The following is a 19,694-nucleotide window of genomic DNA, read 5'->3' as shown; positions in this document are numbered from 1 at the left end:
ATAGAAACCGATAGCAAATGAATTCACCACAAATATGGTCACTCTATTTGCGATGAGCAGCGTACCATTCTCTAGACAGGCCAGCTGTTTCGTTTTGACTTTCAGTTGTGGGAGCGCACCGTAAGATACATTTGCGAGCAGCGGTCGAACATCGGTGAAATTTGTTGCCATATTCCAAAAGAAAGCGAAAACTGATGTGATAATATATGAAAAGTGAATAGATAATTTGTATAAAACGCATTGGCCTTATCAAAAGTGAGATGAAGCAATGAGATAAGCGCCGAAAATATGCCCGTATGAGTGTGTGCTGTGTGTGTGTGTGTGTGTTACCGCAGCTGCCAGCATGTATGTATGCATGTGTGTGTATAGAAATTGCACGAATCTCAGCCGCAAGGCGCGCAGCAGCTCAACAACAACAACAACAACAAACGCGTTTTAAGTAATTAACCAATTGACGAACTGTTGCAAAATGCTACAAATTGACTACGCAACGACAACAACAAGAACAAGAACAACGAGGCGGCAGCAACAATTCAAATGTTGCCGTTAGAGATTAACTGGACTTGGGGCGTCTGAGAAAAATCGATTGACCAACAATGCGGAGCACAGACGAGGCGGAGGCAGAAACGAAAACATTGCGCACTTGCAAATTTAGCCAAAGGTAAACCAAATCTACCTAACACTTAACATTTATTCTCAATAAATTAGCACGAAAATGCGAACAACAACAGTTTTTTGTTATTGTTTTTGTTGTTTGCCTTTTGTGTGACCATTTTGGCCGTTTTGTATGTCGCTCGGATTTCGTAACAGCCAAACAGTAAATAAATAAATAAATAATACCATACCTGTTTCACCTGAATTTACACTTGTCCTCCCCTTGACGACGCCTTCGAGCGCAACGTCCGATTTCTTTGAGTACGCCTGCACTATCGCGTATTTTTTGCCTGCTTTATACCCTTTAAAAATATGTGCAGCATAGGGCATGTTGATTTGCATGTCTGTTTGTAACAAGCGGACGTAGATACGGCTTTACTGGTCTACATTATGATGTAAGTTAGATGAAGCTGTTTGTCCCGACTGACTGACTGAATGCTTGACTGACTTATTGTCTGATTGATGATCAACGCACAGCCCAAACTGTAAGAGCTAGGAAGCTGAAATTTGCACTGTAGTTACCTTATGTGATGTAGGTGCACATTAAGACGATGTATCCGAAAATTCCACCCGCAAGTATGGCAAAATTGCGAAAAACGTTTGCAAGAAACTTTTTGTTTACCATTCGATCGGACTTAAACTCACTTTCAAAACTCTACTTAAGTACTTCATGGGAAATTTGCGAAAAATCGTCGTCCGAGTAAATTTATTTTTATTTATTAAACATATATATGTCTTTAAAAAAACTGGTTACACAGTGTTTCTTAGTCGGTCACTTCGAACTAAATATCTTTCACTTGCTTTAATCTTTAATCGATGTCTAAAGTTCAAATTCAAAGTCAAACGCGAGGCCTTTTCCGGGGCGAGTTGCCTCAAGTCCACTTGCACCCTGCTCTATTTATTTATGGAAATTCGCTTCTCTCATTAACCGAAAATACTTGGAATGTTTTGTCATTTCTAGCATATAATGTTGCCATGACATTAAAGGGGCGTGCCAGGCGCTGAAATCAATTAGAGTTCATTGTTAATGAGCAAACGCATTTTTAATGCCACTTTTGTGATTTATTTAATGGTCTCTAGATATAGGGATAAGATATAAGGGGCGTGATTAAATATATATTATCATCTGCTTCGATTTGGGCTTTGGGGCGCACACTTATCGACAAAATATTATAAAATTCGATTGCAGGAATATTAATTATTACTTAATTGTGTGACAAGCTCAAACAATGTAAAATCTTTGTAGAAGCGATAATGTCGTGTCAGAACGACATAACTTCGCCGCTCTAAAAACCGAGCGGAATTATATCGTTTTGAAACGATAATGCAAGAGCTCCTGCAGAATCTAACGCAATAGAAAGACTCGACTTGAAATTTTAGATATAGGTTGTCCTAGTGACTGCACAGATCGAGTTTGTTTCCGATAATCGATAACTTACTCCGTTTCCAAGCAATCGATAAGAATCGATATCGGTATTCTGTTTTTTGGGCAATGTCTCTAGCTCTTATAGGTTCTGAGATTCTTGCGTTCATACATACGGACGGACGGACAGACAGACAGACGGACATGGCTAGATCGACTCGTCTATTGATGCTGATCAAGAATATATATACTTTATGGGGTCGAAAATGCTTCCTTCTGCCTGTTACATACATTTGGATCTCGCACAAAAACAATATACCCTTATAGCCATTTTTAATGGGTTCAGGGTATAAAAAAGTTCAGATTGATTGAATGTTGTGTTCCATTCTATAGGATGAAAAAAATCGTTTTCCGCTATTTTCCACATTTTCATTTTAAATATATGTAATAGCATACTATATAGATATGCGTATATATACCTCTAGAAGTATATCTTAATTTGCAGTAAAAGCTGCGTGGAGTTGAAAATAAGTCGAAGACAAAACGAAAAACCTCGTTGACCCGCATTTTCGCTTAAAAGGGCGGATTTTGCGAAAAATTTGAAACGTCTCACATGTCAAATTAAAGAGAAAATATTTTGAAAACGATTTTTAGGTCGATACATAATATTATTATATATACTTATATGACTAAAGCTAAATTTTTTCGTCTTAACGGCAACTAGATTCTTTTCTATTTGACAACTGCTAAGAAATGAAATAATTTTTTGTCAGACAGCGCACTCGCCAAATATATTCTATTTTTATGCCAATTTATGCGAGGCCGCGCGATCGCCCACATTACAAGTCGAGTCGGGCGAACAGATGGGCGGGTAATCCCCCGCCGGGGGCCTAATGACAACACACGCAATGGCTACGTGTCGCTAGGAGGCCGATGTGGTGCCCCCCGCCCCCTACGGTTCCATTGTGCTCAGGGTACTCGCCCATCCACCGGCCGAGTTCCAAGTGCTGCCTCCAGCTCGAGACTCCAAACGAAGCCCCGCTCGGAACTGTGCTCACATTTAACGTTTTACGAGTGCATTTTGCGCAAGCTTCTATATAATCCAAAGCCTCTTGAGAATTGGCGAATTGCGTTGGCAGTTTTCCGTTTCCATTTGCAGCCGTAAAAAGCAAATTGCAATTATTTAGAAATGCGCAACACGATAAATAAAACATTTCAAATAATTAGTTTTCAATTCCATTAAAAATGATAAGATTTTTCTGCAATGAGCTCACTAAAAATAGATAAAAGGGCGTATTGTTTGTGTAAAAATGTATGTAACATGCAGGGCATACAAAATATATATATACACTCGATCCGTACGACAAGCTGATCAGTCAGTCTGTCCGTGGAAATACGTGGATCTGGGCACAACAAAAGTAAGAGAAAATTGATTTAAATATTAAGAGGAGCTGAGCTTTTCTTACCCAAGTTACACCGAAGAACCGAAATCTGACTATAGGAACCCAAATTAATTGGAATTAATTTCTCCTAGTAGTAAAAGGAAGCTGGAATGATTGTAGCTCCTTCTTGGTATTGACTTCGGGCTACGTCCCAGTCGTGCAACTCCGTGTAGAGCAAATCCTCCTCAAGTTCACCTCAGCGATCTATTTCTCCTAGAAGGCAGCTGGAACGATAGGAGCTCCTTCTTAACGTTACTTCGGGCCACGTCCCACTTGGGCAGCCTCTACACGAGATCACAAGTCAAGTCGAAGTTCACTCCAGCGATCTTTCACTGTACATGTTTATCTCAATAAACAACATGTCTTATCAATTGTGCTTTTTTCAGATGGCGCTATAAAAGAGCTCGCCTAGTAGGCATTTGCTAGCAACTCGGACCAAAACAATGTCGAAAATGAGAGGTAATTCGTGGCACTTTAGGGTTTTTTTTTTTTGATTTTTTTTTTTTTTCACAACAATTAAAAATACTTATTGCAGGCCGTGTACTGATACCGCTGCCCAATACGGGGGCAATGGGACGCAAACGCAATAATTTTTATATGCGCAGCGTCTTCATCCTGGCGCTGTGCATCTTCGGACTGCTGCAGTATCACAATTTCAACTATCGTAAGAGACAAATTGTTAAATGATTAAGGCAATATTAAATAAACAATTTTGCTTAACTTCCTTCTCAGTGGACAGCCGAGATGCGCTGCTCAGCGATGCGTTGGCCAATGACTCGGCGGATGCCATATTGTCCATGGTGCCGGCTCCGCTTCACAAATATCTGACGCCACACACGCGCAATCACAGCGCGCCGGCGGCAGCAGCAGGTGAGGATCGACAGCTTTTTCGATATTTATTCCTGCTCCTATTTTTCCTGCAGTGCTCCAACTCAACAGCAGCATCTCCGGGCTAAGCAACTCTGGCTTTGCGGCGGCGGCAACCACAATCAACTTTGAGGCTTACCGGCCGCCCAACATCTCGGAGATCAAGCGTCAGATTGTCAGATACAACGAGCTGCAGTTGGTGCTGAACGAGGACACGTTCGGGCCGTTGCAAAACGATTCTGTGATAATTGTCGTGCAGGTGGGTGAACTTGTGTTTTGTTTGTTTCCTTGGCTTTAGAAACATTTCCTACTCGCAGGTGCACACGCGCATCAATTATCTGCGCCATCTGATTGTCAGCCTGGCGCAGGCCCGCGACATTTCCAAGTCTTTGGTGGTGTTCTCGCACGATTTTTACGACGATGACATCAACGATCTGGTGCAGCAGATCGACTTCTGCAAGGTGCTGCAGATATTCTATCCGTACTCTATGCAAACGCATCCGCACGAATATCCCGGCGTCGATCCCAACGACTGTCCCAGGAACATCAAGAAGGAGCAGTGAGTGCATTTAAGCAAGAGGTCTTATCTATATTAATATATATTATCCTTTTAGGGCTCTCATTAGCAACTGCAACAATGCATTGTATCCGGATCTCTATGGCCATTATCGCGAGGCCAAGTTCACGCAGACCAAGCATCATTGGTGGTGGAAATCGAACCGCGTCTTCAACGAGCTGGAGGTCACTCGGTTTCATACGGGTTAGTCAAGGCCACGCCTGGAAAGAAAACAACATTAATATTTGTACTTTTGGCAGGTCTCGTTTTGTTCCTGGAGGAGGATCATTATGTCGCCGAGGATTTTCTCTATCTGCTGGGCATGATGCAGCAGCGAACCAAGGATCTGTGTCCGCAGTGCAACATCCTCTCGCTGGGCACCTATCTAAAGACATTCAACTATTATACGTACCACAGCAAGGTAAGATCCTCAACTGCTTGGCTGAGATATTCGTTAATCGCCTAGTCGTCCAAAAAGAGAAAAAAACTGCTTCAAATACAGCATATTTAATTAATGTCTTTTTAACCAAAAGCAAATGTCAATCGCTTATGCCAATTTAATTGTTATTAACGAACACATCCTACCTAAACATGAACGTATAATGTACATCATATCAGCACTAGGGCTTTTTAGTACATAGATCATGTTCTTGACTCGGTTACAGTGAAAGCTCGCTAAGGAAAACATATAAACATAATTGTATTTTTATAGTGTGTATTTCAGTATTTCAAAATTTTATTTGAATCTAATCAAATTTTATATAAGCGTTTGTTGAAAGATTTTATGCTGCCAAATTATAAACAAGTCCAGTATTTTAAACAATAATAGTTAATGAAGAATTTAAACAGAATTGGAAAAACAAAGCTATACGAATAGAAATGTCCGTTAATCTCAGTGCTGTCAACTGCCGCTTCGAAAAAGTACTAAAACCAGTGCTGAAAGCGACAAAGTTGCCAATTAACAGGGATGTTATTATTTGCTATTGAGATTCTCAATAGCTAATTCCGTTTAAGTTTAACCGTTAACCGTTCCAATTGGAAATAGTGCAGCTTCTACAGTGCTAAAAACGACCAAATTGGCCAATAAACAGGGCTGTTATACCTGTTCTGAGATGTTCAATAAGCTAAATCAGTTTTACTTTAACATGTTTCAATTGGAAATAGTATAGATTATCTTGTGCTAAAACGGCAGTGGGCTAATAAACGGGACTGTTATTACTTTTGAGATGCTACATCAGGTAAACACTAGACGAATTCCAATTGGTAGTATGCGATAGAGCTTTTACCGTACTTACACATCTTACAGTTGCATACATACTCGTACATGCATACATACATACATACATAGCTCTGTTCATACATATTTACATCTGTCTGTAACGCCCATAAATATGTATGTTGTACATATGTATGTTATGCCATTTAACTATTTGCTTTTATCTCTTATCTTTCCACACATCAACTCGCGCATTTGCAGTTCATTTTTGTATCTAAAATCATATATCTTTCTGCGTTCTTCTCTACTTCGTGCAGACTAACAAAAAATCGTATGCTTCCTCGCTGATCTCGTCAAACAGTCTATTAGGATCAAATAGGAAGAATAATTACAGTAATAACAATAATAATAACGGTAGAAGCTTGCCTGCCTCCTCATCCAGCACTTCATTAAAGAATGCCAAAGTCTATGTGGGCGACACCGTTAACGCCGACAAAAATAACAACAACAATAATAATATTAAAAACAATATGAACAATAAAAGAACTAGCCACATGAACACTGTCACCGCCGCATCCAACACAAATGATGTCAATAGCAATTACAATAACAATAATAATAATAATAAAAATGGTGCACAAACATGGAACTATCATGTCCTGCCGTCATTGTATTCCGTCTATCAGAAGGTAGCGCACCCTCGACTTAAATAACAAATACAACAAAAATATCTTTCATATTTTATAAAAGAAAATCTAGCACCTCCGATCATTGCCGTAGTAGAGCACAGTTTTTTTTTATTTTCAATTTTTTCATTTGCTTTTGTAGTGTGTCCCAAAATGACACTTGTTGGCATGCTACTCGCCCGTATACCCTAACCAACTGCTTTGGCGTATCGCATGTAATTGTTGTTGTTGTTGCTTTATTTTGTTTACTTACCGTTACTGTTCTTGTTGTTTCTCTTTATGTTGTGTGTGTGTGTGTGTGTGCACGCGTCTTTCTCTCTCTCTTTGTCTCTCTTTTGGCATGCCGATAAACCGTTACAATCGTCTTCACCCGTCCCTCACACGAACGCATGCAACACACAGCTGCGCGCCCGCGTACGTACCGTTAAGCTCGATAGGCACAGCATCGTCCAAGACTATCGCAAGGTAGAAAAAAAGCGTTAAAACTTTTAATCACGAATTTAAATGAGAATTCATAAGAGGCTTAATGCACTGTACAGCAAGGTGTACATGCGCTGCGTTTAACACGTATACGCAATGTACGCGCTCTGATGTACGGTGTAGTTGGCCTAGAAGAACTCTTTGCGTCACAAATTCACCTAATTAAATTGTAAGCAAATTTAACTGCTTACATTCATTAGGGGTCACATGCACCATGCATCTCGCATTAAAGTCTGGCAACGCTGCGCTATTTTGCTCTCTGATGTACAGTGTATTGGGCCTATTTAGCAGGACATGTTGCCTAACAAAAATAATTATTTCCTTAACTCAACAAATCGAAAACTTTTAACTTCATCTTGATAAATTTTGTAATATTTTAGATTATCTTGGCTCGTTTTATGACTTTATAAAATTTGCATGCTTACAAACCATTTTGTCCCACTGTTCGCTGTTTCCCCCTTTCAAATTTAACTGATGTAAATATTACTGATGTGCGTTTTTGTTTGCCCTCCCAGGTAGAGTCAATGCCCTGGATTAGCAGCAAGCACAACATGGGCTTCGCCTTCAATCGCACCACCTGGACGAGCATCCGGCGCTGCGCCCGACACTTTTGCACCTACGACGACTACAACTGGGATTGGTCCCTGCAGCACGTGTCCCAGCAGTGCCTGCAGCGGAAGCTGCACGCGATGATTGTCAAGGGACCGCGCGTCTTCCACATCGGCGAGTGGTGAGTACCTGAACCTCATAAGGATTTATGTGAGCTCATGCAATCCTTTTGTAGCGGCGTCCATCACAAGAACAAGAACTGCGAGTCCAATCAGGTAATCTCCAAGGTGCAGCATGTGCTGCGCATTGCACGCAACTCGCATCAGTTGTTCCCGCGCTCTCTGATGATGACGGTGCCCAGCCTGATCAAGAAGTCCAAGCTGCGCAAGGGCAACGGCGGCTGGGGCGATTTGCGCGATCATGAGCTCTGCCTGAACATGTCGTTGCCGACGAGATAGAGCTGATAAAACCAAAAAAAAAAAAAAAAAACTAAGCCAAAAAATGGCTAAACTAGTTAATATATATATTAGCTTGTAGTTGCGTAGAACATCATTTTAAGTAGCTGCCCGAATTATACTCTAAAGTACTCTTTAGGCTAAATGCAACATCTGAAAGTACTCGAAAGTACTCTAAGCTAAAAGCAGCATCTGAAAGTACTCGAAAGTCCTTAAGTTAGAGGAAACATGAAAGTACTCGAATTATACTCGAAAGTACTCTTTAAGCTAGAGGAAACATATAAAAGTACTCGAATTATACTCGAAAGTACTCTTTAAGCTAACAATAACATCTGAAAGTACTCGAAATCGCAATCAACGCTAAATTGTGCATTATATGCAACTTTTTATACATATATATATATTTAAAAACAAAATCGGAACAGGAGAACTTATTATAAAATGCTGCACAATTAAGTTTAGCCTCTAGTCAGATTTGTCTAGGCAACAGAATGAAATTTCATACTATATATACAATATATATCATTTATTGTTTAGGTTCCGTCCAATGTTAAAGACCGAACTGTTCCCATTAAACTATCACGAACATTTCTACTATATATCTATACCTTTACATATTTTGAGCAAAAAAAAAGAAACCCCAGATTGTGCCGAAACAAAGTCAAGTTTAGTAACAGACCATAACGCATAAACTAGTCATAATAAATATAAAACTAAATCCGACATGCATGGAAATCAGATAATATAACATGGTAAAACTCTTCAATAGATATTGTCTATGATATATGGGTAAAGCATGTAAATAGTAAAAACCTTTGTTGTATAGATTTCACATAAGTTCTCTTTATGTATAAGTATTACGATTATGTACGTAATTTGTTATTTTAACTGTTAGTCCAAGGCGCTTTTATCTATTAGGTTTTCAACTATAACTGAACGAAAAATAATATATATTAAACGCTAATTAAATACAATCAAAGAGTCTTTTTGATTCGATAAAACCAACGAGAAATCTTAACTAAATATTGGTTTAATTAATAATATTGGGAAACACTTCTAATTATTTTTCTAATGATATCTGATTTCAACAAAAGTTCCATTTGTGGAATTTGTCGTCAGATTATTACAAGCGTGTGGCCAGCCTTTTTTTTTAATTTTGAATATTAGCGGGCTGCTGTGGAATGCCATTCGCCCGGAAATGTATTAAGTGCTGTGCAACGTTGTTATTTCGCTGAGCACTATATGTCAGCAAGTATTATTAAAAACAAATACATAAGTATAAGAAAATATGCTTAATTGTGAAAAACTTACAATGTTATATACATATATATAAGAAATCGTATAGTTGGACATTCAAAATTCCAGATGTACTTAGTTATCTGCTATACGCCGATGTTTTAGAGACCGCTGTTTTTTAAAAGCTTTTGCGGTGTGGTAAAGCTTTTGGCAAAAGCTAGTTTCAATCGCGCCGCTGGAGTGGTGAGACACAGACCGAATCCGATTGAAAAACCGCAAGAGCACAGTGTGTACCAGAATAAGCCAAAGATTGAACTCTTGCTGCGCATTCATAACCTGCCACGACTATTTTCGTTCTGGACAAATAGAAGACTGTGTCGCCTGTGTAATAGACTGCAATCATGAGCAAGCAACTGTCGCGTCATGTAAGACAAATCAACAAATTGCTGACCACCGCTTCGGCGAATGCTGCCGGCTCCACGCACAACAACTATTTTACCTATGTGCAGGAGCTGTCGCATCCGCTTCCACGCGAGCCCCCAATTGTGTCGCCAGAGGAAGCCGTCGCCTGCATTAAATCTGGTGAGTAGCTCTTTACCGAATCCCCGGATGCGTTGCCCCCTTTCATAATTTTGCCGAGATTTGTTTGTGGCGTCGCAGAATGGCAAAAATGTAGTGTTATGTAATATCTGCCGCTGAAAATGCCAGCCACTAACGTGATTGCCCCCCTCAGCCCTTTGCCCTAAATTGTGTGCTTAGCAAAGCAAAGGTTGAAGATAGCCAAAGGGACGCGTGGAGGGGGCCGACGACCGCTCAAAGAATGCAAATGAAAGGCGCGCCAGTGCGTGTGTTTTTGTGGCGCGTTTGTAAATCAAACTATTAACACACATGCATGTGCCTGTGTGTGTGCGCACACATAAACATATTAAGTGGGCAATTACAGGGTGCTCAGTAGCTGGGCCCATAAAGAAATCAATTGACCGTGATTAGTCCTATGAACTGACAGTGGACTTATCAGTTATTTACGAGCTCTGCGCGCCCACGTATGCAAAATACCCTAGGAATAACAAATCATACAAAACTAAATTCTCTAATATGCGTATGTACACACATACATATGTACTTTGTAATTGTTTTAAGCACTGGTTGAAAAGTTTCAGGTTCTGACTCGCTCCAGCTGCAGCTGCAATTTGTTTTCCTTCCAAGCAGTGTTAGATAACATCGTACTTTGGACTCTGTCCAGCTGTTTTGCTGCGCCCGACAAAAGCTGAGCTTAGTGCCACAGGCACGCACACACATTAAAACGCAGCAATTGCCGTTAGAACCTGCCTGCGCTGACAGCTGTGCTGATAAGGGCAACTTATCTACGTACATACATAATAATAATAACTACAAAGCTAAAACTGTTTTAGTGTATGTACATATGCATGTCCGACATTATGCAACAACATCTAAAGTTGAGGGGACTGTACAGCGAGAGATGCGTGGGGGCGAATTAGCATTTTATTGGCTGCTTTCAAGTGGGCGGGTCCACGGCTCTGATAACAGAGCTACAGCCGAAATAAATTTGCTAAATTGTTGGTGCTAATTTAGCTTTGATTTAATCAATTTCAATCGGTAGTTGCGCAAGAGCTCAAAGCAAAAGAAATGTCATAAAACTTGTTTAGAAGCCCTGCCCCCCCAAACATATTTTTATTTACATCTTTTTTGATTTTTAGATCGCACTTTAAGTGCTTCATTTTTGATCTAACGGAGTCTTGTACAAATACAGTTAGCGCTGTCGTTCTAAATTTAGATCAATTCACACACGCGCGCCGAACTAAATCGGCTACGTCATTTCATTTGGAAAAGTTTATTTTTTTTTTGTTTTGCTTTTGTTTTCTATGCAACAATTTGGCCAATAAGGCAAGTACGCTGTTATGTATTATAATGCGTACTTCATTCGACAAGCTTGATGAATGGGAAATAACAAACATCATTCATGAAAATTATTAAATGTAAATTATTTTAAAGCACTTTTTTATGGCCAAACACAAACACAAGCACACCCGTTTTGTGCATTAATAAATGTATAGGCAGGCATCTTCACGACATTGCATCTGTAGGGCGTAATAAAAATAGATTATTGGCATGCTCTCACACACACAAACACTCACTTGCATATGCACACACACATGTGTATATATACACAGTACATACCGCATGTAAATAAGTTGGCTGCGCGTTGCGACGCTCTGCGACGTCAACTAGTCATATCAAGTACAGTAAACACTCGCTAAGATAATACAAAATTAAAAAATTACGTAGCTAGTTCGTGTGCATGAATGTTCACTGTAACTGCTTATTTTTGCCCAGTCTATTGACGTGCGTATTTTTGGCTAGATTCCCAAAAATATAATAGCACGTGCAAAAATTACCGTTTATTAAAGATTTCGTAAAACGTTACTGTAAAATGTGATTACAGCCAAAATATGTATTTACATGGTGGGAAGAGGGGGTAAACGTAAATATTATACACATTTTTACCAAAAAAAAAAACCGTTTATTAAAGTTGGGTTGCCTATTAAATCGTAACTTTTAAAAATAATACTGCCAAAAAAATGTTTTCCAGATAAATAATTTGTTTAAAAGTAACTGATATTCGTATGGTATATTATATTAGTTATCTGGCGTTGCCCGGCTCATCAGCAATCAATCAATTAAAAATTCAATAAAAACATAAATTTTTACCAAAATAAAATCTGTTATAAATGTAGTTCTTGGATAAACCCCCTTTTTTAATAGGCTCCAAATTTTTACAGGCGACACGGTTTTCGCTCAGGGCGCAGCTGCCACTCCGGTAACGCTTCTGAATACCATGACGCAGTATGGCAAGTGCAATAGGCTGAAGGATATTACCGTCTGCCACATGCACACGGAGGGACCGGCCGAGTACTGCAAGCCCGAGTACGAGGATATTTTCCGTTCGAACTCCTTCTTCATGGGTGCCAATGTGCGCAAGGCCGTCGCCGAGGGCCGGGCCGACAATGTGCCCATATTTCTGCATGAAATACCGCAGCTGTTCTACAAGAAGATAGTTCAGCCGGACGTGGCGCTCATCCATGTGTCGCCGCCGGACAATCACGGCTATTGCAGCCTGGGCACCAGCGTCGACTGCGTCCGAGCCGCGCTGGTCAACTCGAAGAAGATTGTTGGTAAATGGACTCGAATGATTCGTAAATCAAACAACATGATTTTAACCCACTTTTTGTACAGCCCAAATCAATCCCAATATGCCGCGCACCTTTGGCGATTCCATCATCCACAAGTCGCACTTTGACTTTGCCATCGAGGTCAACGACAAGCTGCCGCAGCATGGCACCGGCGAGATTTCGGCTGTGGAGAAGAAGATTGGCCAGTTGATTGCCGAGAATTTGGTCCAGGATGGCGCCACGCTACAGATGGGCATTGGCAGCATACCGGATGCCGTGCTTGCCGCTCTGCACAATCACAAGGATCTGGGCATACACTCGGAGATGTTCGCCAATGGCGTTGTCGATCTGGTCAAGAAGGGCTGTGTCACCAACAGCAAGAAGAAAATGCACCAGGGTCGCATCGTGGGCTCCTTCCTGATTGGCGATCAGCCGCTTTACGACTTTGTCAACAACAATCCGTTTATCGGTAGGAACTATACGCCAGATAGATTCCCTATTATATTATATGTTGTTAATCCGTAATCCTATCCGCAGAAATGTTGGCCATTGATTACGTGAACAATACGGGAATTGTGAAGCAGCAGCCACGCATGACAGCCATCAACAGCTGCATTGAGGTGGACGTGACTGGTCAGGTGTGCTCCGATTCGATTGGCACACGCTTCTATTCCGGCTTCGGAGGTCAGGTGGACTTTATACGTGGCGCAGCCGAGGGCACCGATGGCCTGGGCGTGCCCATCATTGCCATGCCGTCGACAACCAGCAAAGGAGGCAGCAAGATTGTGCCAACGCTTCAGCCAGGTAAAGGTCTTTTATTCATAAATAAAAGCATCGATTGCTAATTCTACCGATTTGATTTCTCAGGTGCTGGCGTCGTCACCTCCCGCGCACACGTTCACTACGTGGTCACCGAGCACGGCATTGCCTCGCTGTTCGGCAAGAATGTGCGCCAGCGTTCATACGAACTGATCCAAATCGCCGATCCCAAACATCGCGAGGCCCTGGAGAAGGCAGTCTACGAGCGACTCAAAGTGATGCCCTCCTGCGATTAAACTCAACAACCCATTTTAAAGAGTGCAACGAATCGAGCAAAGAAATTTTAAATATGTTTTATATGCATTCCCGCAAAATGGTTTCTCCCTGTTTTCGATCGGAATGAAATTCAGTAGAAAATGTAACAATTTCCCCACTATTTAGGCAGAATGCAGAAACAATAAGTGAATCAATAAAAGATGTTAAAACAGAAAACGAATATCCTGTTCAATTTTTGTTGTTGTATACCGACGACAGTTTGTTGTTTATTTTTGTTGTATAAAATCGAGAAATCGCATTGTAAGTACTTATATACAAATATGCTGACTAAATCGGGGTTTATCTCTGGCTTATTGCATACGGATTGGGGTTTAGTCGTATATAATCAATATTTAAAGTTTTGAATGTTTCAAGGATCTGAGAGAAAGGAACTAAATTGTAGTTTTACATAGCGTAAGTATGTAGTTGTGTGTGTTATAATATTGTATAATTGTATTGTTTATAGGGCCTAAAACACTTTTTAAAATCTACAGATTTAGCTTAGAGAATTGCTTTTTGAGTTTTTACTTCTTTTTCGGGTTCTTGGCATTTTTGCTATCGGCAGCATTCGGCTCGATTTTGGCTCGCTTCTTTGGATGCTCGATCTCATCGTCCTCGCCATCGTCCTCATCATCCTCCTCCTCCATGTCAACCACCTCAACATCATCCTTGATGTTCTGGCCGTGTATGTAGACGGGTCCGCTGCCCTTAATCAGCTTGAATGTTACCTTCGACTCGTAGAACTCGACATCGGGATTGACGGCACGTGTCTCGCCAGCCTTCAGCACGGCAATCGGTATTTGCACCGAATCCTTCATTGTGGTCACCTGTTGGGCACAAAGTAAGCAGGAAATTTGTCGAGATATATGTGTACGATATCACAAAACTTAATCGAAGCTGGGGGATTAATTTAAAAAGACACCACATCAACTTTCAATTCGTCCATACGTAGGGTATTATTAAATGTTACGATCCGATCCTGTCGAGCATATTATATATTATACATATATATTCCTGATCAGCTTAAACATTTTGACCAAAATAAGTCCAGTTCTTAATATGATTAATCGAATATGAACACACATTAAAGAATTCTATAAAAATAATGCAAAGATAATCTTCAACAAGAGTTCTTGTTAATCGTAGCTGTCCCATATTGATCTTCGACAAATCTTCGATCTGTCCCAAAGCTAATCTTCGACAAAAGTTCTCCTTAATCGACGTTAACATTTTAAAGAAACCAAAAAAAAAAAGTGTGATAACTGGGTGAAATCGGGAACGTAAAAAGTGTGCTAATGCTTTCTGGTCGGGCCATTCGGCGAGCTGCTGCCGGAGAGACAACATCGCAAGCTCTGCTCCACAAATCCGAACGGAAGTTTAAATTCAAGTCCTCCCACTTAAGCGTATAGAAAAAACCACAAGCACGTGTTATGTTTAACAAGTTCGCGAAAAGTTAATCATATATAAAAGCCACTTAGTGTGAAGGGTTAAAAAAAAAGTAATAATAATAAGAATTATTCACAGACATGTGCGACTATGACGGTACGTGGCAACAATTGATAAGTGAATCCAATAATGTGATAGATTTCCAATTATGTTGATTATAATAAGCAACTTTTTATGGAATCAAATGAGAGAATGTGAGAGAATAGTAAAGTCTCTGAAAAATGGTTAAAATTAACAAGGAATAATCTATTAATCTTCAGAGATATTTCTCAGTTAATATTAGCTCTAAATCGATTATGGATGTATTTTCTGCAGCTGATTTCTACCTGAGATATTCAAAAGCATGTTGATGTTTTAAGGAATACATACATCTAGCTCTTGTGATTCAGCCACAATTTAAAAACTAAAAAGAAATCCAATTATATCTATTTTAATAGACAACTATTTTGAAAGAGTGCATTCAGAAAAAAGATTTTCATAGCCGAGCGGGTTGAAGTAATAACTAAAAATTGAATGAAATTCAACTTCAGAGATTGCTCTTAGTTAATATTGAATATTTTCTTAACAATATCCTATCGAAATAATTAAGGAATATGTATTTAAAAACAATGGTTGTCGTTCTGCAAGCGTGTACATTGACACTGCTATCACAATGGAATTCTACAGATGATTGCCATCGAAAACATTTCTATACTATATGGAAAGCATACTATATCTAGCAGTAGAGATCTTTAATTTGTGACGCAGCCAGCGCCCAAGCAAGGTAAAACTTGTCGTTCCACTTGAGAACACGCTTCAAGTGAAAAGCAATACACAATATAACATTGACAACTAGATAAGAAGCTGGCTAATCATTTCGTTGCTTTTAATCAAGCTTAAGTACTTTTGTTCCTTTTACCCTCTCAGATGAACTCTACCACGAGCGCCTGCCCGATGTGTGCGGCGCATTGGGCGCCAAGGCGCGCAGCTGTTGCAGTACGTCGACCCTCAAGCGGATGCTACCCGTCTACAGCTGGCTGCCCAGGTACAAACCGAAATATCTAATAGTCGACTTTGTGGCGGGCATGACGGTCGGCCTGACGGCCGTCACGCAGGGCATTGCGTATGGCGCCGTCGCCGGACTGCCACCTGTCTACGGACTCTACTCATCATTTATGGGCTGCTTTCTGTACATAATATTCGGCACCTGCAAGGATATCACAGTGGGTGAGTGGCTAGCAAAATGAATGGAACAAAAGCTTACTTATCAAGCTCCAGATAGTCTTAGCTGGGAGTGGAAGCTGTCTTTGCCTGTCGCTAATCTAATCTATTCGTCAGGTCCCACAGCCATCATGTCCATGATGATTTATCCGCATGTCAGCGGTAATCCGGACTATGCCGTATTAATGTGCTTCCTCTCCGGCTGCATAATACTGCTGCTTGGCTTACTGAATCTCGGCGTTTTGGTGCGTTATATTTCGGTGCCAGTTACGACGGGTTTTACACTCGCCGCTGCTTTGACTGTGGGCAGCGGCCAGATCAACAATCTCTTTGGCATACAAAGCAAATCGAATGACTTTCTCAGCGCGTGGATCAACTTTTTCGGACACATTCAGGAGACGCGCCGCAACGATGCGATACTCGGCTTCGGCACGCTCATCCTACTGCTGATCATGCGAGTAAGTCAAATGCAGGCCAATAAAGTGAATTTAATCCTAATCCTCAGAGTAGAAACTGAAGGATCTGCCATGTGGCTGCCGCCAGCTAACCAAATATTTGTCCCTGTGCCGCAACGTGCTGGCCGTTATCATTGGCATCCTGTTATGCTATCTGCTTAGCCGGGACACGGAGGAATTGCCCTTCCGGATCAGCGATAAAATCACGCCGGGTCTGCCGCCCTTTCGTCCGCCGCCGTTTCACACAGTGGACGCTGAGGGACAGCCCCTGAGCTTTGGCGACATGCTCTCCCATTTGGGCGGAGCAGTCGCAACGATTCCACTGCTGAGCATACTGGAGTGCGTTTCGATTGCGAAGGCTTTCTGTGCGTGAACCTACAAGCCTTTGTCTTATTTAAATACATTTAATGCTAATACTTTTTTAGCCAAGGGCAAAATTGTGGACGCTTCGCAGGAAATGATTGCTCTGGGCTTTTGTAATCTGTTTAGCAGCTTCTTCTCCTCGATGCCCATAACTGGTTCCTTTGCCCGCTCGGCGATCAACAATGCGAGCGGTGTGAGGACGCCGTTAGGCGGCGCCTTTACCGGCATCCTGATACTGCTGACCCTGGCCTTTCTGACCTCCACCTTTGGCTATATACCCAAGGCTACGCTGGCGGCCATCATTATCTCGGCCATGCTGTTTATGGTGGAGTATGAAACAATAGCTGAGATCTGGCGCGCCAAAAGTAAGTTCCCCATTTATCCATATAACATTTATAGCCCAATCCATTTCTTCTTCTTTTTTTTCTTCCTACACAGAGCGCGACTTGGTTCCTTTTGTGGCCACCGCTTTGAGCTGTTTATTCTGGTCCCTGGAGTACGGCATGTTGGTGGGCATGGCTATCAACGCCCTCTTTATACTGGGGAAAAGCATGACACCACAGTTTCAGCTCGAAACGCAAAAGGTGAGCATGATTTTGAGGCATTTTGCAATAATTTCAATTCGATTATTTTTATCAAATAGCACAATGGCCTCGAGCTGTGCTTGGCGGAGCTGAAGGGCGACGTGGACTACACGGCTGCCGAATATTTGAAAACGACAACTGTCGCTCACGTGACGGAGCAAACAGACACAGTCAGACTAATGATCATTAAAGGCCCGGAGATTCGCTCAATTGATGCGACCGTGGCGCTGGTAAGTACATTCACGCGACAGAGTTGTCAATCGGGTTGGTTGCAGGTGACATTCGAAGCCAGTGTTGGATACAGAGTTGACACTTTAAACTAATATAGCTACTTTTTGGTATTTTGATGACAGGCCTGTTTATTCAGCTTTTTTTTTTGCCATATTTAACAATGAAACTCTAGGCACATCAGATATAATATTTCACACACAATTTGCCTTTTTTCCGCACAGAATTTAATCTCTTTGCGAGATGATCTGCAGCTATTGCAGTGCGAGCTCATCTGCTGGAATTGGGATATTAGGGCGGCGGGCGTGATCTGCCGGCTGCAAAGGAAGGCCCGCAGCATGTTCTGGTTTACGAAAAGCTTCACGGAGCTATTAGAAATGATAGCAGAGGGTCGCAACAATAAATGCGATCAAATTGCATGCGACTTGAGTCAATAAAACTGTTTTGCTAACTACAGTTAAATAAGTATTTGACTCACGAGTAGTCGCCGCGTAGATACCCTGTATTAAGCGCTACAGCTTATTTGAGTCGTCGTTAGGGGTTTGATTTACTAAATGTATCTAAAGAGAGCAACAACATATGCTGTCCTACACCCTACCCTAACATTTTTTCGTTAACGTCGGTTCCTATAGAGCTAATTAAACCTTTATTTTAACATAATTATAATGGTCTGTCAATTTATGTATACATAGAATTACAATAAAAAAAATTAAACATAACGATTTTTACTTTGTCTCGTTTTGGCATATTTGCTAGGCTGGCGTATTTTAAGCTTTAGCATATGTAAAGCAGACTGTTGGGCATTTTGTGACGTCACATTTATGCACACAGAAGAGCAGCAGCGGTAACAGACAAAGGGCGCGTACTGCAGATACAGACAAAATTACCCTTGCGCGTGCTTGGAGAATGCAAACCGGTCCATGCCCAGGCGACAATAAGAGTTTTGCACACACACTACAGCACGCACAGACACACACACATGTACACAGACGAACAGACAAACTTGACTGGCGCACTTACCTCGACCACGTTGAACTCATTATCCTTTGCCTCGGCGCCCAGCAGGATTTGCTTGATGACCAGCTTCTGGCCTCGTGCATAATCCTCATCGGCGACAACGTCCCAGGTGACGCTGTTGTTTTCTGCGGTTAGGGTAACACCTGAAAATTAAACGTATTAGTTGTAAATTGATAAAATAAAAATACAACCACTTATGCGCTTAACCACACAGATACATTGTATGCTTGTGTATGCACACTATGTACGCACATACAGGCACACGCAACCTTGAATAAAAATGCCGGCAGCCGGCGCACGGCCAGCGCACCGCAAATAAACCCAACTCTTGTCGCTCCCACAGTGCACAATTGGCGCGCCAAAAAAATAATACTTACCATAGAATGATTCCTCTGCCATCGCAATTACTTGATATAGTTTTAACTCTAAAATTCAAGCGCCGAGCACGTGTTGAGCAAAAACTTTTGCAAAATGGTAGCTAACAACTAGGGATGCAACGCAAGTTAGTGATGTGTTGGCCATGCACGCATGGCGTTACCAGATGTAACGACATTAATTGCGAATCCAATAATCGTTTACGATTTATTATTAAATGGGTGTTAAATTAAAGCAAAGATATGTACATAGTTTCC

The 19,694-nt window shown here is 41.2% G+C and overlaps 4 protein-coding genes and 1 long non-coding RNA gene across 6 annotated transcripts; 3 read left to right on the top strand and 2 right to left on the bottom strand.

The window, feature by feature from the left end:
* Positions 1 to 90: 90 nt before the first annotated feature.
* On the top strand, positions 91 to 9,234 carry Mgat2 (alpha-1,6-mannosyl-glycoprotein 2-beta-N-acetylglucosaminyltransferase). Of its 2 annotated transcripts, XM_002058381.4 has the most exons (11): positions 91 to 661; positions 3,846 to 3,918; positions 3,995 to 4,123; positions 4,192 to 4,329; positions 4,383 to 4,585; positions 4,644 to 4,885; positions 4,941 to 5,086; positions 5,143 to 5,303; positions 6,416 to 6,787; positions 7,780 to 7,994; positions 8,049 to 9,234. In XM_002058381.4, the coding sequence occupies exons 2-11, from the start codon at positions 3,903 to 3,905 to the stop codon at positions 8,269 to 8,271; spliced, it is 1,845 nt and encodes a 614-aa protein (XP_002058417.1). In that variant the 5' UTR covers positions 91 to 661; positions 3,846 to 3,902; the 3' UTR covers positions 8,272 to 9,234. The 2 variants fall into 2 exon arrangements, with proteins under 2 accessions (XP_002058417.1, XP_015024866.1); XM_015169380.3 differs by lacking the exon at positions 6,416 to 6,787 and having other exon boundaries at positions 95 to 661; positions 8,049 to 9,231.
* Positions 1,341 to 3,850, bottom strand: LOC116651827 (uncharacterized). Its single transcript, XR_004304826.2, has 3 exons — positions 3,484 to 3,850; positions 2,497 to 3,420; positions 1,341 to 1,655 (listed from the first exon to the last, which is right to left on the bottom strand). It is a non-coding gene; the product is annotated as an uncharacterized lncRNA (long non-coding RNA).
* Positions 9,235 to 9,673: 439 nt separating the features above from the next.
* LOC6635086 (4-hydroxybutyrate coenzyme A transferase) lies at positions 9,674 to 13,950 on the top strand. Its single transcript, XM_002058380.4, has 5 exons — positions 9,674 to 10,086; positions 12,306 to 12,698; positions 12,760 to 13,164; positions 13,233 to 13,499; positions 13,563 to 13,950. Exons 1-5 carry the CDS (start codon positions 9,906 to 9,908, stop codon positions 13,748 to 13,750), a joined length of 1,434 nt encoding a protein of 477 aa, XP_002058416.1. The 5' UTR covers positions 9,674 to 9,905; the 3' UTR covers positions 13,751 to 13,950.
* Positions 13,951 to 13,957: 7 nt separating this feature from the next.
* Nlp (Nucleoplasmin) lies at positions 13,958 to 19,596 on the bottom strand. Its single transcript, XM_002058378.4, has 3 exons — positions 19,440 to 19,596; positions 19,066 to 19,205; positions 13,958 to 14,596 (listed from the first exon to the last, which is right to left on the bottom strand). Exons 1-3 carry the CDS (start codon positions 19,459 to 19,461, stop codon positions 14,294 to 14,296), a joined length of 465 nt encoding a protein of 154 aa, XP_002058414.1. The 5' UTR covers positions 19,462 to 19,596; the 3' UTR covers positions 13,958 to 14,293.
* On the top strand, positions 15,171 to 18,482 carry LOC6635085 (sodium-independent sulfate anion transporter). Its single transcript, XM_002058379.4, has 8 exons — positions 15,171 to 15,311; positions 16,122 to 16,421; positions 16,533 to 16,873; positions 16,926 to 17,235; positions 17,296 to 17,598; positions 17,672 to 17,817; positions 17,877 to 18,047; positions 18,270 to 18,482. The coding sequence occupies exons 1-8, from the start codon at positions 15,296 to 15,298 to the stop codon at positions 18,480 to 18,482; spliced, it is 1,800 nt and encodes a 599-aa protein (XP_002058415.1). The 5' UTR covers positions 15,171 to 15,295.
* Positions 19,597 to 19,694: the final 98 nt, after the last annotated feature.

This window comes from Drosophila virilis, chromosome 2, assembly GCF_030788295.1.
Source record: "Drosophila virilis strain 15010-1051.87 chromosome 2, Dvir_AGI_RSII-ME, whole genome shotgun sequence".
In the NCBI taxonomy this organism is placed as follows: Eukaryota; Metazoa; Arthropoda; class Insecta; order Diptera; family Drosophilidae; genus Drosophila; species Drosophila virilis.
Note: the sequence above shows the minus strand (reverse complement) of the source record. Positions and strands in the feature narration are given on the sequence as shown.

Excerpts from the sequence above, each read along its gene's own strand:
- LOC6635085 (XM_002058379.4), top strand. Across the intron at positions 17,818-17,876 it reads TTCAGCTCGAAACGCAAAAG|CACAATGGCCTCGAGCTGTG; the intron begins GTGAGCATGATT and ends TTTATCAAATAG. Across the intron at positions 18,048-18,269 it reads TTGATGCGACCGTGGCGCTG|AATTTAATCTCTTTGCGAGA; the intron begins GTAAGTACATTC and ends TTTTCCGCACAG.
- Mgat2 (XM_002058381.4), top strand. Across the intron at positions 4,586-4,643 it reads CTGTGATAATTGTCGTGCAG|GTGCACACGCGCATCAATTA; the intron begins GTGGGTGAACTT and ends TCCTACTCGCAG. Across the intron at positions 6,788-7,779 it reads TGTATTCCGTCTATCAGAAG|GTAGAGTCAATGCCCTGGAT; the intron begins GTAGCGCACCCT and ends TTGCCCTCCCAG.
- LOC6635086 (XM_002058380.4), top strand. The coding sequence starts at position 9,906 with ATGAGCAAGCAACTGTCGCGTCATGTAAGACAAATCAACAAATTGCTG. Across the intron at positions 10,087-12,305 it reads CGTCGCCTGCATTAAATCTG|GCGACACGGTTTTCGCTCAG; the intron begins GTGAGTAGCTCT and ends AAATTTTTACAG. Across the intron at positions 13,500-13,562 it reads TGTGCCAACGCTTCAGCCAG|GTGCTGGCGTCGTCACCTCC; the intron begins GTAAAGGTCTTT and ends TTGATTTCTCAG.
- Nlp (XM_002058378.4), bottom strand. The coding sequence starts at position 19,461 with ATGGCAGAGGAATCATTCTATG. Across the intron at positions 19,206-19,439 it reads GGCAGAGGAATCATTCTATG|GTGTTACCCTAACCGCAGAA; the intron begins GTAAGTATTATT and ends TTTAATTTTCAG. Across the intron at positions 14,597-19,065 it reads ATGAGTTCAACGTGGTCGAG|GTGACCACAATGAAGGATTC; the intron begins GTAAGTGCGCCA and ends TGTGCCCAACAG.